Source organism: Pristis pectinata, chromosome 7 (assembly GCF_009764475.1).
Source record: "Pristis pectinata isolate sPriPec2 chromosome 7, sPriPec2.1.pri, whole genome shotgun sequence".
Lineage (NCBI taxonomy): Eukaryota > Metazoa > Chordata > Chondrichthyes > Rhinopristiformes > Pristidae > Pristis > Pristis pectinata.
This window is the reverse complement of record NC_067411.1, coordinates 100,852,510-100,871,191: the sequence shown is the minus strand read 5'-3', so window position 1 is coordinate 100,871,191 and position 18,682 is coordinate 100,852,510. Positions and strand designations below refer to the sequence as shown.

Sequence of the window (18,682 nt, the reverse complement as noted above, 5' to 3'; positions counted from 1 at the left end):
CCATCCCTCGCCTTGCCCATCATGTTACCACCCATTCTACTCACTCATCCAAACTGTTTTCAAACATAGGGCAGTGAGTCAGCAGGGTCCTTGAACAAATAGAAACAACGTGGTAAGAATCATTTTCTTTCCCTTGCCAGCCTTTTCCAGCTGGAGACTTGGAATGGCGAGATGAATTTTCCTCTCTGTGGTCCAGTGGTGTTGAGACTAATTATAACTCCCAAACTCAAGCACACAACTGAAATCAACCATCTCAATGCACAGTGGCAGCTCTCCTGGATTGTAGGCCCACAATAGGCAACTGATTTTGACTATTGTAACCTGCTGAAGGCTATTGTAATCCCTTGTCCAAAAACACCAGTCAGACGGCTGCCCCCTCTACTGATCCCTCTCACTGGCACAAAATAAATTGGTATTGGTTTATTATTGTCGCATGTACCGAGGTACAGTGAAAAACTTGTCTTGCATACCGATCGTACAGGTCAATTCAATACAACAGTGCATTGAGGTAATACAAGGTAAAACAATAACAGAATGCAGAATAAAGTGTTACAGTTACAGAGAAAGTGCAGTGCAGGTAGGCAATAAGGTGCAAGGCCATAATGAGGTAGATTTTGAGGTCAAGAGTCCATCCTATCGTACTAGGGAACCGTTCAACAGTCTTATAACAGCAGGATAGAAGCTGTCCTTGAGCCTGGTGGTACGTGCTTTTAGGCTTTTGTATCTTCTGCCCGATAGGAGAGGGGAGAAGAGAGAATGTCTGGGGTGGGTGGGGTCTTTGATTATGCTGGCTGCTTTACCAAGGCAGTGTGAAGTATAGACAGAATCCATAGAGGGGAGGATGGTTTCCAACGTGCACTGACATCTTTCCTAATGGTGAAAGCAGGCTGCTGATGGACTTTTCTCGTGTCTTCTAATTTGAGGAGTGCCTCCAGCATCTTTCATTCTAGATTCCACTATTTGGACCTCTGTATAATGCAAATGAGGTTTTCTGATATCTTACAACCAGTTTCGCCCACAGCTAGAAATATGCCAAATGCAATGATTCTCCACATTTGCCTTAATGAGTCTCCACTGAATTATGCCCAAGAGGCTGATATCTCGAGAGTGAAACAGGCAAAACTTGGCAAATTGATGTCTGATTCAAATGGATGAACCTTTTTCAATGACATTACAGAAAGTTTCAGGAAACAGCTTTGCTGGACCCCAGCATGAGTCTCTGCCTTACAAAGAGAAGGAGAATAAATAAATCCACCCCTCCTTTTGGTGCATGTATTCAGAAGTGCCATTTCACCCACAGGTGTTGTCTTTCACTATCGGGCAGCTCTCAGCAGGTATTCACTCAACTTTGAAATGGCCAAGCAAGCATGTCAAGACAACAGTGCCACCATCGCAACTCCTGAACAGATTCAGGCTTCGTATGAGGATGGGTTTGATCAATGTGATGCTGGCTGGCTTTCTGATCAAAGTGTCAGGTAGGCTGTCAACACAAAACCAATATGTTTTTTTAAATCAGATGTCTTTATTAGTCACATGTACATCAAAACACACAGTGAAATGCATCTTTGCATGGAGTGTGCCGGGGGCAGCCCTCAAGTGTCGCCGCTCTTCCGGCGACAACATAGCACGCCCACAACTTCCTAACCCGTACGTCTTTGGAATGTGGGAGGAAACCGGAGCGCCCGGAGGAAACCCACGCAGACACGGGGAGAATGTACAAACTCCTTACAGACAGTGGCCGGAAATGAACCCGGGTCACTGGTGCTGTAATAGCATTATGCTAACCGCTACACTACCTAATTTAGACATGTAACTTGATGTGTCTTTTGGAGCTGGCAAAGCTAATGCCCAGTTAAAGTTGTTGTGAACAATCCATGTGGGCCCTCTGCTTCTGTAATCCAAACCAAGTGTCAGTTAGTTTGTTATATTGCTGTGTAAAGTTTAAATTAACCTCATTTCATTTATGGTCATTAACATGATAGCATGTTTCTAATCTTATTGAAACAATTAGTGATTTTTCAGTTAGAAGATCTAGATGAAAACCAATGTTAGCTAATTCTTTGATGACCCTGCCAATACTTCCATGAAAGTGACTACTTTTGAAAGAGTAAAGCCACAATGTGTGGTTTGGGATGAGTTCTGCTGGGAAGCCATTTACTTCCACAAAAATGTGGCTTGGGAACGTGGTGTTCCTTGTACATATGCACAATGCAACAGTACTTTTGTGCTCCTCCATTTCAATTCAAGCATCTTCCCTCAGTTGCACTGACAGTATTGACTTTTACGATGGCACTGATGTTGTCATGTCAGACTGACCATGCATATTTAGAGCTGAAGAGTAGGGCCAATATTTCATGAGCAAATCTAAGTGCCTACAAAAATATAGAATATTAAAACAGGTACTCCAACACAAAGTGAGTTAATTCTTTAAGATAATTCAAAGTAAATATCAGGATTATTGCCTGAACAAAGTTTTTTTTTCATCTTAATATGATGAGATAATTTATTGTCAGTCCTTTTTGTATGAGGCACAGACCTTGGACAGAATGTTGCAAGAAGTCCCTGCTCTTTGAAGTATGTGTGGTATTTACTGTGTGGCAGAAATTTCAAGAGGCACTTAACTACTAGTATATCATTTAAGAAGATACTTCAATGAAGTACCGAGGCTGTATAGCATTTTAAAAACTCCATCTTCCAATTGAGCACTAAACCTAAGGCCACATATGATTGTGAAGGTAGAAGTCAAAATCATTTACATTTTCTCAAAGAGCAGGCGTGGTTACAAAGCATTGAGTACATCTCAAAAGAAATTCATTGGCTGTGAAGCTCCATGAGAGATCATGGGGAAAAGCAGTGCATGAGTGCTAGTTTATATTTCATCCATGGACAAGACTCAATTTCCACCTGATGCCTCACTTTGGTGGCTCAGTCAAGATTTTAAACTCGCTCCATTATACTCAGCAGTGTCCATTTTGGGGAAATGTATATTGCATTTAATCATCACAGTGAAGTCTCGGCATGACAGCATAACAACCAAAGGTCAATGGAACTGAATATTTTGAGGGGAGTACATCAGGCAGCTGATGTCACACAGCATTAGTGAACCAGGTAAATCGGCATCACTATGGGTCTTAGATCACATCATTACAAGATATTATTTAAGAATTAATATAACAGTCAATGAGATAGTGTTAGAAACATTACCAAAGGAGTTGCACAGTTGATCCTTATCGTTTAGTCTTAACCAAAGCTTTGTGTCCTCACCTGATCTCCCAAGCATAGAGTTGTGCTCCTAATGGCCACAAATAGACGTTATTCAGCAAGTCTTCTCCTACTTTCTCAGGCCAACTTGAGTGGGGCAATAATGTGGCTAAGCAGTGCTGTCCACATTCAGAAAATACAGGTTTACATTAACATAAGTTTGTATCCTTTGTGATCTGTTGATGAAGATAGTTCATCATTTGTGTCTTATCCAATGCCATACAACTATAGTAAAACAAGCTAGTTTTTTTTATTTCCTAGGTACCCAATTACCAAGCCCAGACCTGGCTGTTATGCAGATAAAAAGGGACAACCGGGTGTCAGAACATACGGTATACGAGACCCCAGTGAGACATATGATGTTTACTGTTACGTAGGAGACATCCATGGTAAGATGGATTTTTTGACGGCTTGACATTTGTCATTTTAGAAGGTTTGCAATAATATTCAAATGGATGGTATACGGTTCCGTGGAGTAGAACTTCATCCAGGCCCAACGAATTATTTTTGAAGTGTTATTATGGTCTTATATGTAAACACGTTCTTTGAAAAAGATATTGGAAGTCTTAACAGTCAGACAGGAGTCTTGGTCAACTGAACAATGAGATCTTCAATAGTTGTTTATTACTGGGGCTGAGTGGTGCAGCAGTTATTGCTGCTACCTCCCAGTTCCAGGGACTCGGGTTTGATCCTGATCTTGGGTGTACTTGTGTGGAGTTTGCACATTCTCCCTGTGACTGCGTGGGTTTCTGCCAGGTGCTCTGGTTTCCTACCGCATCCTATGTTGGTGGGTTAAACGGCTCTTACATGTTACTAAAAGTAGGTAAGTGACAGGAGAATTAAAGGGAAGCTGATGTGCACGTGAGGGCTTCAGGGCAGTGGGGAGATATGAATGGGGTTGCTAAACTGGTAGCAGGCATAGATAGGTAGACGTGGTGGGCTAAGTGGTTTCCTGTGTGTTGTAATAAGTACTTTCTGCATTACTAAAATGAACCATTATCCCACTGAAGTAATGTGGAACAGTCTTGACTTTTGGGCCCTGGGTACCAGGTAAATAAATGTGAGGGTGCTGTGTTGACCAGTCATGCCTCTACAGACAACTTGTCCTTTCGGGCAATGGGTTTCTGACCACTTGCCTTGTTGCAGGATGTGAAAAGATGGGAACGTTGCTCACTCTGTTTTTCATTGAAACAAAACAAACTTACCTCTACGAAAGATTTATAAAACCACAGTTTATGGAGATGACAGGGGGTGAATGGGTACCAGCTTTACTCCTGTAACATTAAAGAACTTGTGGTTTTGTTTCCACTTGTTGTTCCAGTTTCCTGTCCTACTTTTCTCTCCTTCTCGCCTGATGGTTTATTGTTCCTGACCATTCTGGTTTCATTTTATGAACGTCTCTTAAAACGGTTTCCCCTGAAGTAGATTATCCAAATGTTGTCTAGACATTTATATCTTTAATTATCAGTATCTAATTAAAGTAAATGGGAACTGCTAAGTATTTGATCTAGATGGAATTGCTGTTGTGTAAGCTGTTATTCATTCAACTTCTTCATTGCTGTTATTGATAAAGCTAGGGTACTCAATATTCAGTGGTTTGCCATTGATTTAGCCACTTATTCATCCCAAATGAATGACTTAGCAAGATCATGTGTATTATTTGTCACTTGAAATCAATCACACGATTACTGAAAGTAAATTAAAACCAGGAATCTAGATCATAGTGTGACTTTAGCAGATTGCATCACAGTGATTCCAGTTTGCTCATTCCAATGATGCATATAGTAAATCTGTGAAATCTCCATAGGGAAATTGAATCTTGTAATTGGTGCATATCAGCTCATTACAGAGGTAGGAAGGAATTCTTACCATTAGCTTATCATGATGTCTTTTGAAATGGCATTAACTCTAGAGCACGTTTTAGTTAGATTTTAAATCTCTGATTCCCTGGGGAAAAAATGGCTTCTTAATTTCAGACATAAATATGAGCAAAATTCGCTTTGTGAAAGAAATGATGTGGCTGATTTCCTGATCCGTCATCTCTCAGAAAAAAATTAACAAGACTCTCCATTTTCATTGATCAATATAATTCCTCATTTTGTTCATCATGGGTTGTTGTATTAATTCGTAAATTTGAAACATTTAATGGCTAAAGAGCAATCTGGTTCAAATTTGCTACTATAAAAAGCATAACCCTTCAAAAAAAAATCTGCAGTGTGACTCAATGAGGAAAACTGTGTCAGCTACAGAGATTCCCAGTTCCGCCAATGCAGTAGAACCTCCAATACTTCTGAGACTGGTCATTGGAGGGTAACACTGAGTGTTCCATGTTATTTCCACATTGCCAAGTCTTGCTCTATGCTTCTATGATACTATTAGTTTGTTGTAAATTGCATTTGGTCCACTAATGTCCTTCAGGAAAGGAACTGTACCCTTTGTGACCAACGTGGCCAAATGTTATTCTGGACTCACCAATGCAATTGATTCTTAACTTCCTCAATTCTGGGCAATTACAGATAGACAACAAATGTAGAATGTCCACATCTGTTGAATGCATAAATGAAAAGGAATGACAAAACCTTCTGGCACTAATTGCTTGATAGCAATAAAAAAATAGCAATCTTGACTGATACTCCCTTCCCCAAACTTCCCCACAGGGGCACAGTGTCCTTTTGTAGCATCTGCGTAATGCATCACTGATTGATCAACTTGACAGAGTATATGTATTTGGCCAAATCAAGCGATATGGGATTCGTTCAGGAAAGTATTGGTTTATTATTGTCACGTGTACTGAGATACAGTGAAAATCTTCTGTTTTTGCATGCCATCCAGACAGATCATGCCATACATAATTACATCGAGGTAGTAAATGGGAAAACATAATGCAGAATATAATGTTACAGTTACAGAGAAAGTGCAGTGCAGGTAGGCAGTAATCATAGAAACATAGAACACTACAGCACAGTACAGGCCCTTCGGCCCACAATGTTGTGTCGACATTTTATCCTGCTCTAAGATTTATCTAACCCTTCCCTCCCACATAGCCCCCTATTTTTCTATCAGTCATGTGTCTATCTAAGAGTCTCTTAAATGTCCCTAATGTATCTGCCCCCACAACATCTGCCGGCAGTGCGTTCCACGCACCCACCACTCTCTGTGTTTAAAAAAAAACTTACCCCTGACATCCCCCTTATACCTTCCTCCAATCACCTTAAAATCATGTCCCCTCATGTTAGCCATTGTCGCCCTGGGAATCAGATATATTATCACTGATAAATGAAGTGAAGCATTGAGATAAAGGATCAACCACTCTCTTAATGAAGAGCAGAACAGGCATGAAGGGCAGAATAACCTACTTCAGCTCCTGTTTTTTTGTGTTCTTACCGTCTGCAGGCTTCCTGTTTTGCATTGCCTGCTTACTCATTGGATAACCTTAGCGAGCCATTGGGGGAAGAAAATCAAACAGTCTTGATGAGAATGCCACATAAGTGGTGCAAAATGTACATAGCGGGGAAATACTTGAGATTCTTTTACTTACTGATGATTGTTGGGGCTTGGGGGTGGTGGGTTGGTGGTGGGTGGAATATAATTTACATCTTTAGATAAGGGAAAGGGCTCCTTTCAGCTAGTGTCAACATTCAGTCCATTGTTGGCAGCTAGTAAAAGAATTGTCATGGTTTCCCTTTCCATTCACCATGTTAGCTTAGTGAAGCAGAGCTAAGGCTGAGAACAGTTCTAACAGACATGGGACTGTCTTGATTAGGTTTCATTCTGGCTACCGTGGATGTTTGCTATCAAAAGAAGAAGAATCCACGTACTGATTTTGGTGTGAGTGGAGGGGAACATTTACCAGACACAGATCCATACACGCAGAATTTAAAAAAAAATCGAACTTCAGAATTTCAAATCCTTGCCCTCTTTAATCAAATTGGAATACTTTTGATAATTGAACCACTAAAATGACATTTCTAAAATGTTGTGCAAACTCTTGTCTCTTCTGCCAAATTAAACTAAAAGTTTAATGAATCCTTTGCACACAAATTAAGCAAAGGTTCATTAGGTAACTTAAAAATGAATTGGTGTTCCTGCTGATAACAGTATGAGGATAATGAAAAAAATAAGGTCAAGTGCTTATTGTTCAGTCTTTTGAAATGCTGATTCAGCTTTTCAACTGAATGTATGATTAGAATGTAAAATTAATCCTTATGGAGCAACAGGGTTTTGTTGCTGGTCAGTAGTATGTTTTTCAATATACTAATAATAAACAAGTTTAAGACAATTCAATAAATAAAAATTCATCCCTACAGTCAAAAATCAGTGTTAAAGATCAAAAGAGCAGTATTCAGTATGTATCCTCAAATCACCTGTGTGCTTCAGTGCTTCTTGGCAGTTTGCAAAGTCTTAGACTTGATCTGTGCTTGGTGTTATTCTTAACCCAGTCTGACAGTAGAGCTCTGCTTCTCACCCTGATCCCTACACAATGAGCCCTGCTGGATATGTGCAAATGGAAGGCATGATTGGACTCGCCTGTGAGGATCATAAAAACCTTGAACATCCTGCTTACATTTACAGTCTAGGAAAGAATCTGCTGGTTTGGAAAGGAAATTCAGGTGTCTGCAGTATATCTGTGGAATGAATAGCCTGCCTAGCACATCAGTACCTTGAGGCTGGGAGCAAAAGATGCAAGGGGGTGCCTGTGGGTGCCAAGTATTGAAGATGGGATTCCTACAGTTAAATGGTGCTTTTCACTTCCAATGTTTCACTCATTATTTTCACCAATAGTACCAAATAATAAATGGTGCAGCTTTTGAATAAACATATCATTTCTATTTGAATTGAACAACACATTTTCTCGAAATATTTGACTCCTTTGGTTGGAATAATCAGATTGCTATGAGTAACTAGTTGTGACTTCAAAGTCTGGAGTTTGTCTTTATCACAGCGGGTTATTTTTTGGATTTGTTTTAAGTTTTATTATTTGAATCTCTTTGTACTGTCACTCCCTGAGATCAGGTTACAAATAGAGCTGACTCCCCTTCCGTAAATCAAATGTATTTCAGGACAGATTTTCTTACAGGATTTGTGCTGTGCTTTGAGAGAAGCTCTGATGTTACAAGTTAAGCATCATAACAGACCAGCACATTGGTTGTGTTATGGCAAGGGGAAGTGAGTGTGACCTCCAGATCTGTCTAACACCTGTGGTTATCTACTTGAGTAGCTGGCTGGGCATAGCTTTGAACTTGGCGCCCACTTTTAACATTGCCTTTGTGATTGGCAGCTTATTATAAAAACCTGTTCATTTTTCATTTCTGTCAAATTTAACCTTTAAGTTGGGGGTGGGAATGAGTATGATCGGCAGGCAGAAGAACCCGACAATGCGATGGAAAATTAGTAAATATTTTAAAGATCTAAAACAGAAACAGGAAATTCTAGAAATACCATCAGCAGTTGTAAAGAGAAAGACCGGTCAATATTTCGACTACTCTTGTTAAAGTGCTTTGGGAAAGAATCAAAGACCATGGCTCCAATCTGTTATCTCATTACAGATCACTTAGTGGAGCATTTCTCTTTAAACATATCCCTGTCAACCAATCAGTGTTACACTCAGTGGTTATTTTATGTGGTTTCTTGGAGAGAAACTCTGTCAGCAGATGGCAAATCACAAAACAGAATATGAACGAGTAATTTTCATGAAATTACTGGAAAACTTGGCCTCGTGGAGAAAGTTGGTTGAAGGGGAACGGCACATCTGTAACCTCCTTCTGTTCTGCAGGTGACCCAATATGCACAATGCAATGTCTGAGATGGTAACAAATAAAATGAGTGAAATTTCTTTCTGCGTAGACTTTGAATGCTGACTAGTCACAGTTGTGGCAAAAATGTTTCTTGATGCCATGATGTGGTGTGGGATTAAGATGTGCATTCAGGATGATCCCAACTTTGTTCCCTGGATTCACCTTTCCATTTAAGTACCAATATTAGCTTCAATAACAACTACCGAAATTTAGGAAAGGAGTTACGTAAGACTATAAGCCAAAGGCAAACATAAATTCTGTGATTTTTTGTTTAAACCTTAAAATATCCTTGCTAAGGACAAACTCAAAACTCTAAAGGGGAAAGAGTGATGATGGGGGTAAATACAATGGGGGCATTTAAAAAGCATTCAGATAGGCATGTGGATGTGTAGAGAATGGAGAGATGTGGACTTTGTGTAGGCAGAAGGGATTGGTTTAGTTAGGCATTGCACTACTAGTTTAATTAGCGGGCTGAAGGGCCTGTTCTTGTGCTGTATTGTTCTATGAAAAGGAGCAAGAGAAACGGTAACCTAAGTAATAATAAGTAATATTGAAAACAAAATAAAAATCCCTTAGATATCAGTTTGCACAGTTGTGTGTTTTCTCTCAATGTTCTTACAAATTTTGACAGATTTTTCTCTGCTTTTTAACAGGGCATGTGTTCCATATATCAGTACCAGGAAAGATGACATTTGCAGAATCAAAGTTGGAGTGTCAACGTAGAAATGCACAGTTGGCCACCACTGGTCAGTTACACGCCGCATGGAAACGAGGCCTGGATCGTTGTGACTACGGCTGGCTGTCAGACGGCAGTGTACGTTATCCAATCGTCTATGCCAGGAGTCAGTGTGGAGGGGGCCTTGTTGGAGTGAGGACCAAGTATCGATATGACAACAGGACTGGGTTTCCGGATCCTAACACCAAATTTGATGCCTACTGCTTCAGAGGTAATGCCATTCTTTTTCTTGAATTTTAGAAATAATAGTAGGGTGTACCTTATAGATCCACTTCCAACTCTTGGAACCACATCTGGAAAATACTGATCAATGAGCCTCATTAGGTTTTCTGTTCCATCAGCAGCTATTACACACTGCTAGTGGATGGTGCACCATGCTGAGAAAGCAGCCTTATAAAATTCCTTCGAGAATATTATGCAGCAAGCAAGAAAACAAGATAAAAATAAAATGAAAGTAAAGAATCTCCTCGTGTGACCAGTCCCTCACCTGTCACTCCTTCTCTTAGTAAGTTGTGCACAGGGCGTTCCGATCCTTCCTGAAGGGACAGTGCCCTTATCTTTCTGATGTCCATGTTGAAGGTGCTCTACACCATGGGTTTGTACAGAAACAAGGGATGATCTTCTCCCAGGGCACTACCAAGGAGCATTTTTAGTGGGGAACATTTCTACTGTTTGGACTTCTGAATGTGCCTCCTGGTATAACGTTCCTCTCTGTATTGGAGAAGTTTGCAGTAGAGGTAGCCCTTCACTACTGTGGAAGGTGGAAGATAATTTTATACCTTTTTTTATTATGGCGCTTACAAAACTGAGGAAAGCCGAAGTTGAATTGATTGATATGAGTACATGTGCTGCAATAAGGTAAGTGACAGGGTATGGTGCATGATATATTCCAGTGACTAGTGTTTCTTTTTAATACATGCAGGAACTTGGCAGACTCCTTTTTACTCCCAGTCACAAGTGGGAAATTGACAGCTCTTCAAGTGTGAAGTTAGTTCCACACTGGCTCCCTTTCAATTTGCTCTGCCTGGAGATTTATGCCATAAAATCCTGAGTATTTACTCACACTGCTTAGTGACCACAGTTGATTTAGACACTAATGCAAAACATCAGAAGCAACAAATTAATTGCATGTGCTGTGTGAATCCTCATCTCATCTTTTATTTATTGGGTTGTCTCTGTCAATGGTCTAAATTTTTCCTTCTACAGTTTCTCGCCCTTCTACTTTCCCCTCTTGAAGGAAGAGGAGTTGGGAGCAGAGAAGGGGGAGGGAGGCTGGGGAGCATAAGAGAGAGAGGGAGGGATCAGAATCAGGTTTATTATCACTGACATATGTCATGAAATGTGTTGTTTTGCGGCAGCAGTACAGTGCAAGACATAAAGATTACTATAAGTTACAAAAATAAATAGTGCAAAAGAGGAATAACGAGGTAGTGTTCATGGACTGTTCAGAAATCTGATGGACAAGAGAAAGAAGCTGTTCCTGCATCATTGAGTGTGGGTCTTCAGGGCTTCAGGGATGATAGTTATATTGGAGTTATTATTATAGTTTTTATTATATCTTTTTTTATATCTGATTACATTTAACTATGATAGAGGGAGCATGAGTTTGAGAGTAGCATTGAGAGGGAAGGGTGAGAGGGAGGAAGGGGAGGGGTAGGGGGAGGAAAGGAAGGGGAATGAGAGGGAGGAAAGTGTGCATGTGTGGGTGGGGTACAATGTTCAGGGGGAGAAAAAGACATGCAGTGAAGATTTGACCCTGGGCACAGAATCCAGACCAGACATCTGGGCTCGGCTTTTTGTTGAATGGTGAGAGGTTTGAATTCTGAACACATTAGCTCAACAGTGACTGCAGCCAAGGTGTTTGAGGATGACCCATTTGGTGTGGTTGAAGGTAAATTGGAAATCTGCATGAGGTTTGGAAGAGTGTAGAAATATTGGGGTTGTAGGCTAGCATGATGGGGATAAGCCCTGGAAATTATTTGAACTTCTTTTAAAAAAAAATTAAATTAAAATACCAGTGGTTATAAATCTAAACTATTTTCTTTTGGACCATTCAAATTGCAAACCATTGGACTATTCCAAAGTACGGTCATTGGTTAAAATCATGATCAGCGTGATTAAATTTTGTTAATCACCTGGCAGTTCTAATTAAAACTGAGTACAACATCCTGGAATCACAGAACAGAAGGAGGCTGATAGAACCATAATGCATGAACTAGCTGTGATGGAGGCATTCAATGAATCAAACGTTACTATTTGTTCTTCAGAGCATTGTGGTATTTTCCTTGCAGTAGGAACTCAAAACTTTCTTAAGTTACTTCTGAACCTGCCTCCACATCTTTCAGGTGGTTCATTCCAGATCACAACACCCCACTGTATTTAAGCAAAAAGATCCCTTTTACCACATCTTTGTTTTTGTTAATCCCCTTAAATCTGTGTTCTCAAGTTATTGACTCTTCTGCGACTGGAAACATTTTCTTGTAATTACTCTCTCAAAGTCAATTAAATGCTTTCATTACTTCCACCAAATTATGTACTCTTTTCTACTCTGAGGAAAACAACCCTTGGTTCAGATCTCAAATGTAGAAGCATTGAAACATAGAAAGACCATAGAATTTGGCCCATTTGAACCTGCCCCACTATTCAATATGATCATGGGTGATCCTCTGGCTCAATATCATATTCATATCATATTAATTTACCCCTTGATCCTTTTTATGTCTATATCTTTATCTGTTTCTTAAATATATAAGGAATTTCTTTGGTGGAGAATTCCACAGGTTCTTTTTCCTTTGAGTAAAGAAGCTGTGACAAGATATCTTTATTCGTCACATGTACATCGAAACACACAGTAAAATACATCTTTTGCATAGAGTGTACTGGGGGCAGCCCGCAAGTGTTGCCACACTTCTGGCGCCAACATAGCATGCCCACAACTTCCTAACACGTACAGCTTCGGAATGTGGGAGGAAACCGGAGCACCCGGAGGAAGCCCACGCAGTTTGTGCAGGGAGAATGTACAAACTCCTTACGGACAGCGGCAAGAATTGAACCCATGTTGCTGGCTCTGTAAATAGCGTTATGCTAACCACTACACTACTGTGCCTGCTCCTCTCGGTCTTTAATGTCTTACCCCAGATTCTGAGATTATGACTCCTCAGCCAGGGGAAACGTCCTCCCTCCATCCAGCCTGTTGAACCCTGTCATCATTTTGTACATTTCAATGAGGTCTCCGATAATTTTTCTGAAACCTAGTGAATACAAGCCTGGTCAATCTAATCTTTCCTTGTAAGATAGTCCCATCATTTCAGGAGTCAGTCTGGTGAACCTTCATTGCACTCTCTTAATTGTAAGTTCATCATTGTTAGGTAAGGAGACCAAAATTGCACGCAATACACAGGTCTCACCAAGGCCCTGAATCATTGTAGTGAAACATCCTTCCATGTTTACTATAAACCTCTCACACTGAAGGCCAACATACCATTTGCCTTCTTGGTAAATTTGTTTATTATTGTCACATGTATCAAGGTACAGTGAAAAGACTTGTCTTACGTACTGTTAATACAGATCATTTCATCACATCAGTGCATTGAGGTAGTACGAGGGGAAACAATAACAGAATGCAGAATAATGTAATACACACAAAGTGCTGGAGAAACTCAGCAGGTCAGGCAGCATCTATGGAGGGAAATAAACAGTCGACGTTTTGGGCCGAGACCCTTTATCAGGACTGGAAAGGAAGAGGGTAGAAGCCAGAATAAGGAGGTGAGGGGAGGGGGAGGAGCACACGCAGGCAGGTGATAGGTGAGGTGAGGTAATAGGCAAGTCCAGGTGAGAGGGGGGTAGGTAGGTGGGTGGGGGAGGGGAGAAGATGTAATAAGCTGAGAGGTGATAGGCAAAAGAGGCAAAGGGCTGAAGAAGAAGGAATCCGGTAGGAGAGGGATGGAATGGAATGGAGAGGGATCCGGTATGGAATAAAGGACGGGGGAGGGAAGGAGAGGAGATGGGCAGGTCATCAAGGCGGGGGAAGGGAGTCACAGAAATAAGGGAAGACAAAGGAGTTGGGGGGGGGTGGGAAGCAGGGGTGGAGTCACTGGAAGTTGGAGAAGTCGATGTTCAGGCCATCAGGCTGGAGGCTTCCAAGGTAGAATATGAGGTGTTGTTCCTTCAACTTGCATCTGGCCTCAACGTGGCAGTAGATGAAGCCGTAGCTAGACATGTAGACATGTCAGTATGGGAGTGGGATGTGGAATTGAAGTGGGTGGCCACCAGGAGGTCCTGGCTGTGAATAAAGTGTTGGACATAGAATCTAACGTAGAACGTAGAAACGGACAGGAGTGTTGGACAGAGAATTTCGATTTATAAGAGTAGAACAACTATAATAGAAGCAATGAGTGGATCTGCAGAGAGCAGCTTGCAGTGAGTTGCCATGCTCCAGCTTCTTAACTGCTTGCTAAACCTGTAGTTTTTTTTCATCGACTTCAGCACATTGATAGCTTGATCCCTTTTATAATTGACAACTTCCAATCCATCGCCATTTAAGTACAACGTTGCCTTTCTGTTTTCCTCCTTGTTTCTTCACAAAACTTGCCCTGGGATACTGATTTCATATCCTCTGTATCCCGTTCCGGGCCTCAATGTTATTCCAATGTTATATGTATATAGCATCCCAGATTGACCACAAGAGTTCTAGATGAGGCTTAACCAGTGTCTTAGGTTTTGATTTTGTTCTTCATTCTCATTTTTTTTATCGTACCTTTTTGTAGTTTGTCCTGTCACCATCAGCCATGGTTTCTCTGCTCCAATACTCACTCGAAAATTGTGACTATAGTTTTTTTACCTCTCCACATTCTCCCAATCAAAATGCATCATTTCACATGTATTCCAGTGTTAAATTAGATTTGCTACATGTTTGTCCTTGTCAAACTATGTTCAGATGTTTATTTCCAGCATATGCATTCTTTAACGTATTTCCAGGTTCTATTTTCAACTGCAAAATATAAAATTATAGCTTGTATACCCAAATCCAGGTGACTAATATATATTAAAATGGTGATCTTAATACCAATCTAAAATCTAGAAGGGCTTTATCGATCAGGGCAAGAAAACGTTTCACTGGCAGAAGTATCAGCAATGCAGAGAACAAAGAATTTGAGTTATTGATAAAAGAGCTAAGGGGAGCACTTTGTTTTATTACTGCAGAGGTATGCAATAATGATCCAGGGAAACAAATCCCACCATGGCAGCTTGGTAACTTAAATTAAATTAAATTAAATTAAATTAAATTAAGTAAGTAAATCTGGTATCATTAGTGCTGGGAAACCACCAGATTTTTAAAAAGAGGCAACTTGATTCACAGATATGCTGCAGTGAAGGACATCTGCGATATGTACGCCTGATAACAACGTAGTTGATTCTTAACTACTCCTTGAAATGGCCTGGCGGGCTATTTGATCATATTCATCCTCAGTAGCAAAATAAAAAGCAAAGCGAACTGGGTTGTTTCAACCTGAGTACTGGACATGGCAAAGTCTGCCCTGTCTGCAATGTACAATTCTCCTCATTAACCTCTGAAGATGTGGCAACATTTTGGGATCCATTCTAGTGGAGGCATCAAGCAACTGGTGACCTTGTGCCACTCACTAAATTATACCCATTATACCTTGTTGAACTATTGCAGGCCACGGTGCATCATTGGGATATTTTTGCAAGGTCAGTTAAGAGTTGGTGTTGATCTGAAGTGACACGTGGGCCTGACTTGGTTCAGATTTCCTTCCTGAAGGACGCTGAGCCAGATGTGTTCTTGGAGCAGTCTTGTAGTTTGTTAATGTTACTGACAATAGCCATCTTTAACTTGCAGAGTCATTTAATTAATGAACTGAATACTCCAGTTGCTCACTGAGGTGGGATTTGAATTTATCTTGTCATTTAGCCCAATGTTTTGGATCACCTCTGACCACTAACTCCCTCCCCCTCCCTGCCCATCCCATTTTCCTTCCTTGACCTCTATCTCCACTTTGGATAGATTAGCAACCAATATCTATCATAAGAGTCACAGCACTGAAAAGAGGCAGACAAGAGATGCTACTTCCCCTAGCATCCAGTTTCATATCACAAATGGACTGTTCCCTGCAAGATTTAAATTGAAGTCCTAATGCAGGGGCTCTACTTGAAATGGCGACCATCCCTTTGCCTCCACAGATGCTGCCTGACCTGCTGAGTTCTTCCAGCAACTTCTGTTTTTATTTCAGATTTTTCGGATCTGCAGTTTTTGCTGTTTAACTTTGGATCACTGTGTGACTAAACCCCAACTGTGCATAGGCTTGGAAGATTTGCAAAATGTGTCTCTTACACACAATGCACGGCAACAAAAATATTTCTCCAATGACACCACAACATGTGTGTTGGCCCCTTCATAATTCAATTTTGATGAGTAAATGAATTCCTACCAGTGTTGGAGCTGCAGAAAAGAAAGATTACTATTTCAACTGCAACCCTTCAGTCAGACATTTGCAGCTTCCAACAATCTGTTAATAAGGTGCATGGCACTAAATACTTACTGAAAAATTGAGGGGTAATTTCTGCTTCGCTTTTGCATGGTAGATTGGCAGTGTGCATAGCATGGAGGAAAATCAGGTGCAGAGAAGCACAGAATCATACAATTACCCTCCCGATATTCCTCTACATTAAAGTCAAAAGATAAAACAGAAATCTGTCTGTTCATATTATAGAAGTGCCTTTTGTTAAAGAATACTGCTTGGCAAATCCTTCCATAGTTGGTTATTGAAGCATTTTGGGTCATTCTCTCAGCCCAAGAAAAAGGTTTCATTAAACAGTTTTTGTTTTGAAGCGAAGGTTATTTTGTATGCCAAGCACAGATTGATATTTAAGGTATCAGTGGGTGGAACTTGAAGGAGCTCTCTCAGTGTTTGTGTTCCTGAACAAAAGGGAATGTTGAAGGATTTGCACACCAGGTTCCTGTGACTAGTTCTTCAACTATGGTTGCTGAGAACTATAGTTGTTTTGCCACTTTTGGAAGAAAAAGATAAGGGGATGTGAAAATCCAATTTGTTTTTATCTATTGCTGTTATAAATCAAAATGGTTGATCTACTTTCATGTAAAGTTAGGATTTGTTAAATTAGAACTTAAAAGCACATTTCCAACAAACCCTTTCAAGTAGGAAGGTACTGGGACTCTGACCAACGTCTGTGGAACACATGTTCTTCCTGTTATTCAGAACTATGTCATTTTCTTTAATATATCTCTACAGAGTTGACTTAAGACTTGTGTGTCTGCATTCTGTTGAATAATGACATAACTTGTTTTAAAGAAGCTTTAAATCTGGTTAACAGAAACTTATTTTCTGATTTTTGTTTTCTTGCATTTTTACCATCTTGTGTATTGGCTGCGGGAAGAGGACACTGATCATTGTCTGGGCTGCTCTATCCACTAGGAGGCGCAACATGTCACCCCGAGATGATTAAGCTATGGCCTCAGATTTTTGAGATGTAACTGTCCTCCACATTTTAACTTTTTGGAACTTGGCAACGGAGGGCTAAGAAATGAATAGAAAGGGTGAGGTGGAATACAAGAGTATATGTGAGATGGAATAAAACTGGCAAGAAACAAAAGTCTGTAAGACTTTCTGTAGATATTTAAAAAGGTAAAAACTAACAGGGGCAAACATGGGTCTCTTGCAGGCAGAGATGGGAGAATTTATGAAGATTTTAAAGCCTTCCAGTCCCACAGGACTGGATTAAAGTTATAAGGAGAGACTGGATAAGGCTGGGACTGTTTTCCCTGGAGTGTGGAAAGCTGAGGGGTGACCTTATAGAAGTTTATAAAAATCACAAAGGACATAGATGAGGTGGATGGTTGAGGTCTTTTTTTTTCCCCCAGGGTGGGGGAGTCCAAAACTAGAGGGCACGGGTTTAAGATCAGAGGATTTGAAGGGGACCTGAGAGGTGAGTTTTCCCACACAGAGGGTGGAACGAGCAGACAGAGGAAGTAGTAGAAAAGGGTGCAATTTAAACAATTGCAATGTTTAAAAGGCATTTGATAGGTTCATGGACAGGAAAGGTTTAGGGGGATGTAAGCCAAATGCAGGCAAATGTGATAACCTTGGATGAGTTGAGCTGAAGTGCCTGTTTCCATGGTGTATAACTCTGAGAATAGGGAAATGTCAGAGGAAATCTTCATTGGAAGAAAATGCAAAACAAAAATCATCTGAGAAATTGGAGGACCAAGGGTCTAGCAAGAAAGAGGAATGGAAGGAAATGGATATTAATCAAAAAATATTCCAGACAAATTGGTGACAATAAAAGGTGCTAAATTCCAAGGACCCAACTATTTGCATCCCAGAGTTCTGAAGAGGTGGCTGTGGAGATGGTGGATGCTCTGGTTCTTCCATAAGTTTTGGCATTGTTCCTGTTGCTAGGAGGGGAGCAAATGTGACCCCACTAGAGAAAACAGGGAAGTACTGACCTGTTTAGCCTAACGTCAGTAGTAAGGAAAATTCTATAATGTATGATGCAATAACAGAAGACCGTGAAAAGAATAACAGGATTGGACATAGCCAGCATGGATTTATGAAATGAAAGTCATATGTGACTGTCAGTGAACATCAAATAAAAATGAAAATCAGAGGACTTAGCTTAAGTCCTTGACTGATCTGCTGGAGTTCCTCAAGGATGTGGTCAGTGGAATGGATAAGGGAGAACTGGTGGATGTGGTTTATTTGGATTTCGAAAGGCCCTCTGTGAGGTGCCACACAAAAAGTTGGTCAATGAGGTTAGAGCACCTGGAATTGGGCTGAATATACTGATAAGAGGTTGGGAATTGGATAGAGAGGAAAGAGTGGGAATAAATAGGTCACTCTCAGATCGGCAG

The 18,682-nt window shown here is 40.5% G+C and overlaps 1 protein-coding gene across 1 annotated transcript in view; it reads left to right on the top strand.

Moving 5' to 3' along the window:
* The window catches only part of LOC127572941 (versican core protein-like), a 176,187-nt gene that overhangs the window by 28,176 nt on the left and 129,329 nt on the right, over positions 1-18,682 (top strand). The window contains exons 5-7 of the mRNA XM_052020665.1: positions 1,301-1,475; positions 3,523-3,650; positions 9,710-10,003. Of these exons, the coding sequence (XP_051876625.1) occupies positions 1,301-1,475; positions 3,523-3,650; positions 9,710-10,003 (597 nt within the window). The remainder of the gene's footprint in view (positions 1-1,300; positions 1,476-3,522; positions 3,651-9,709; positions 10,004-18,682) is intronic.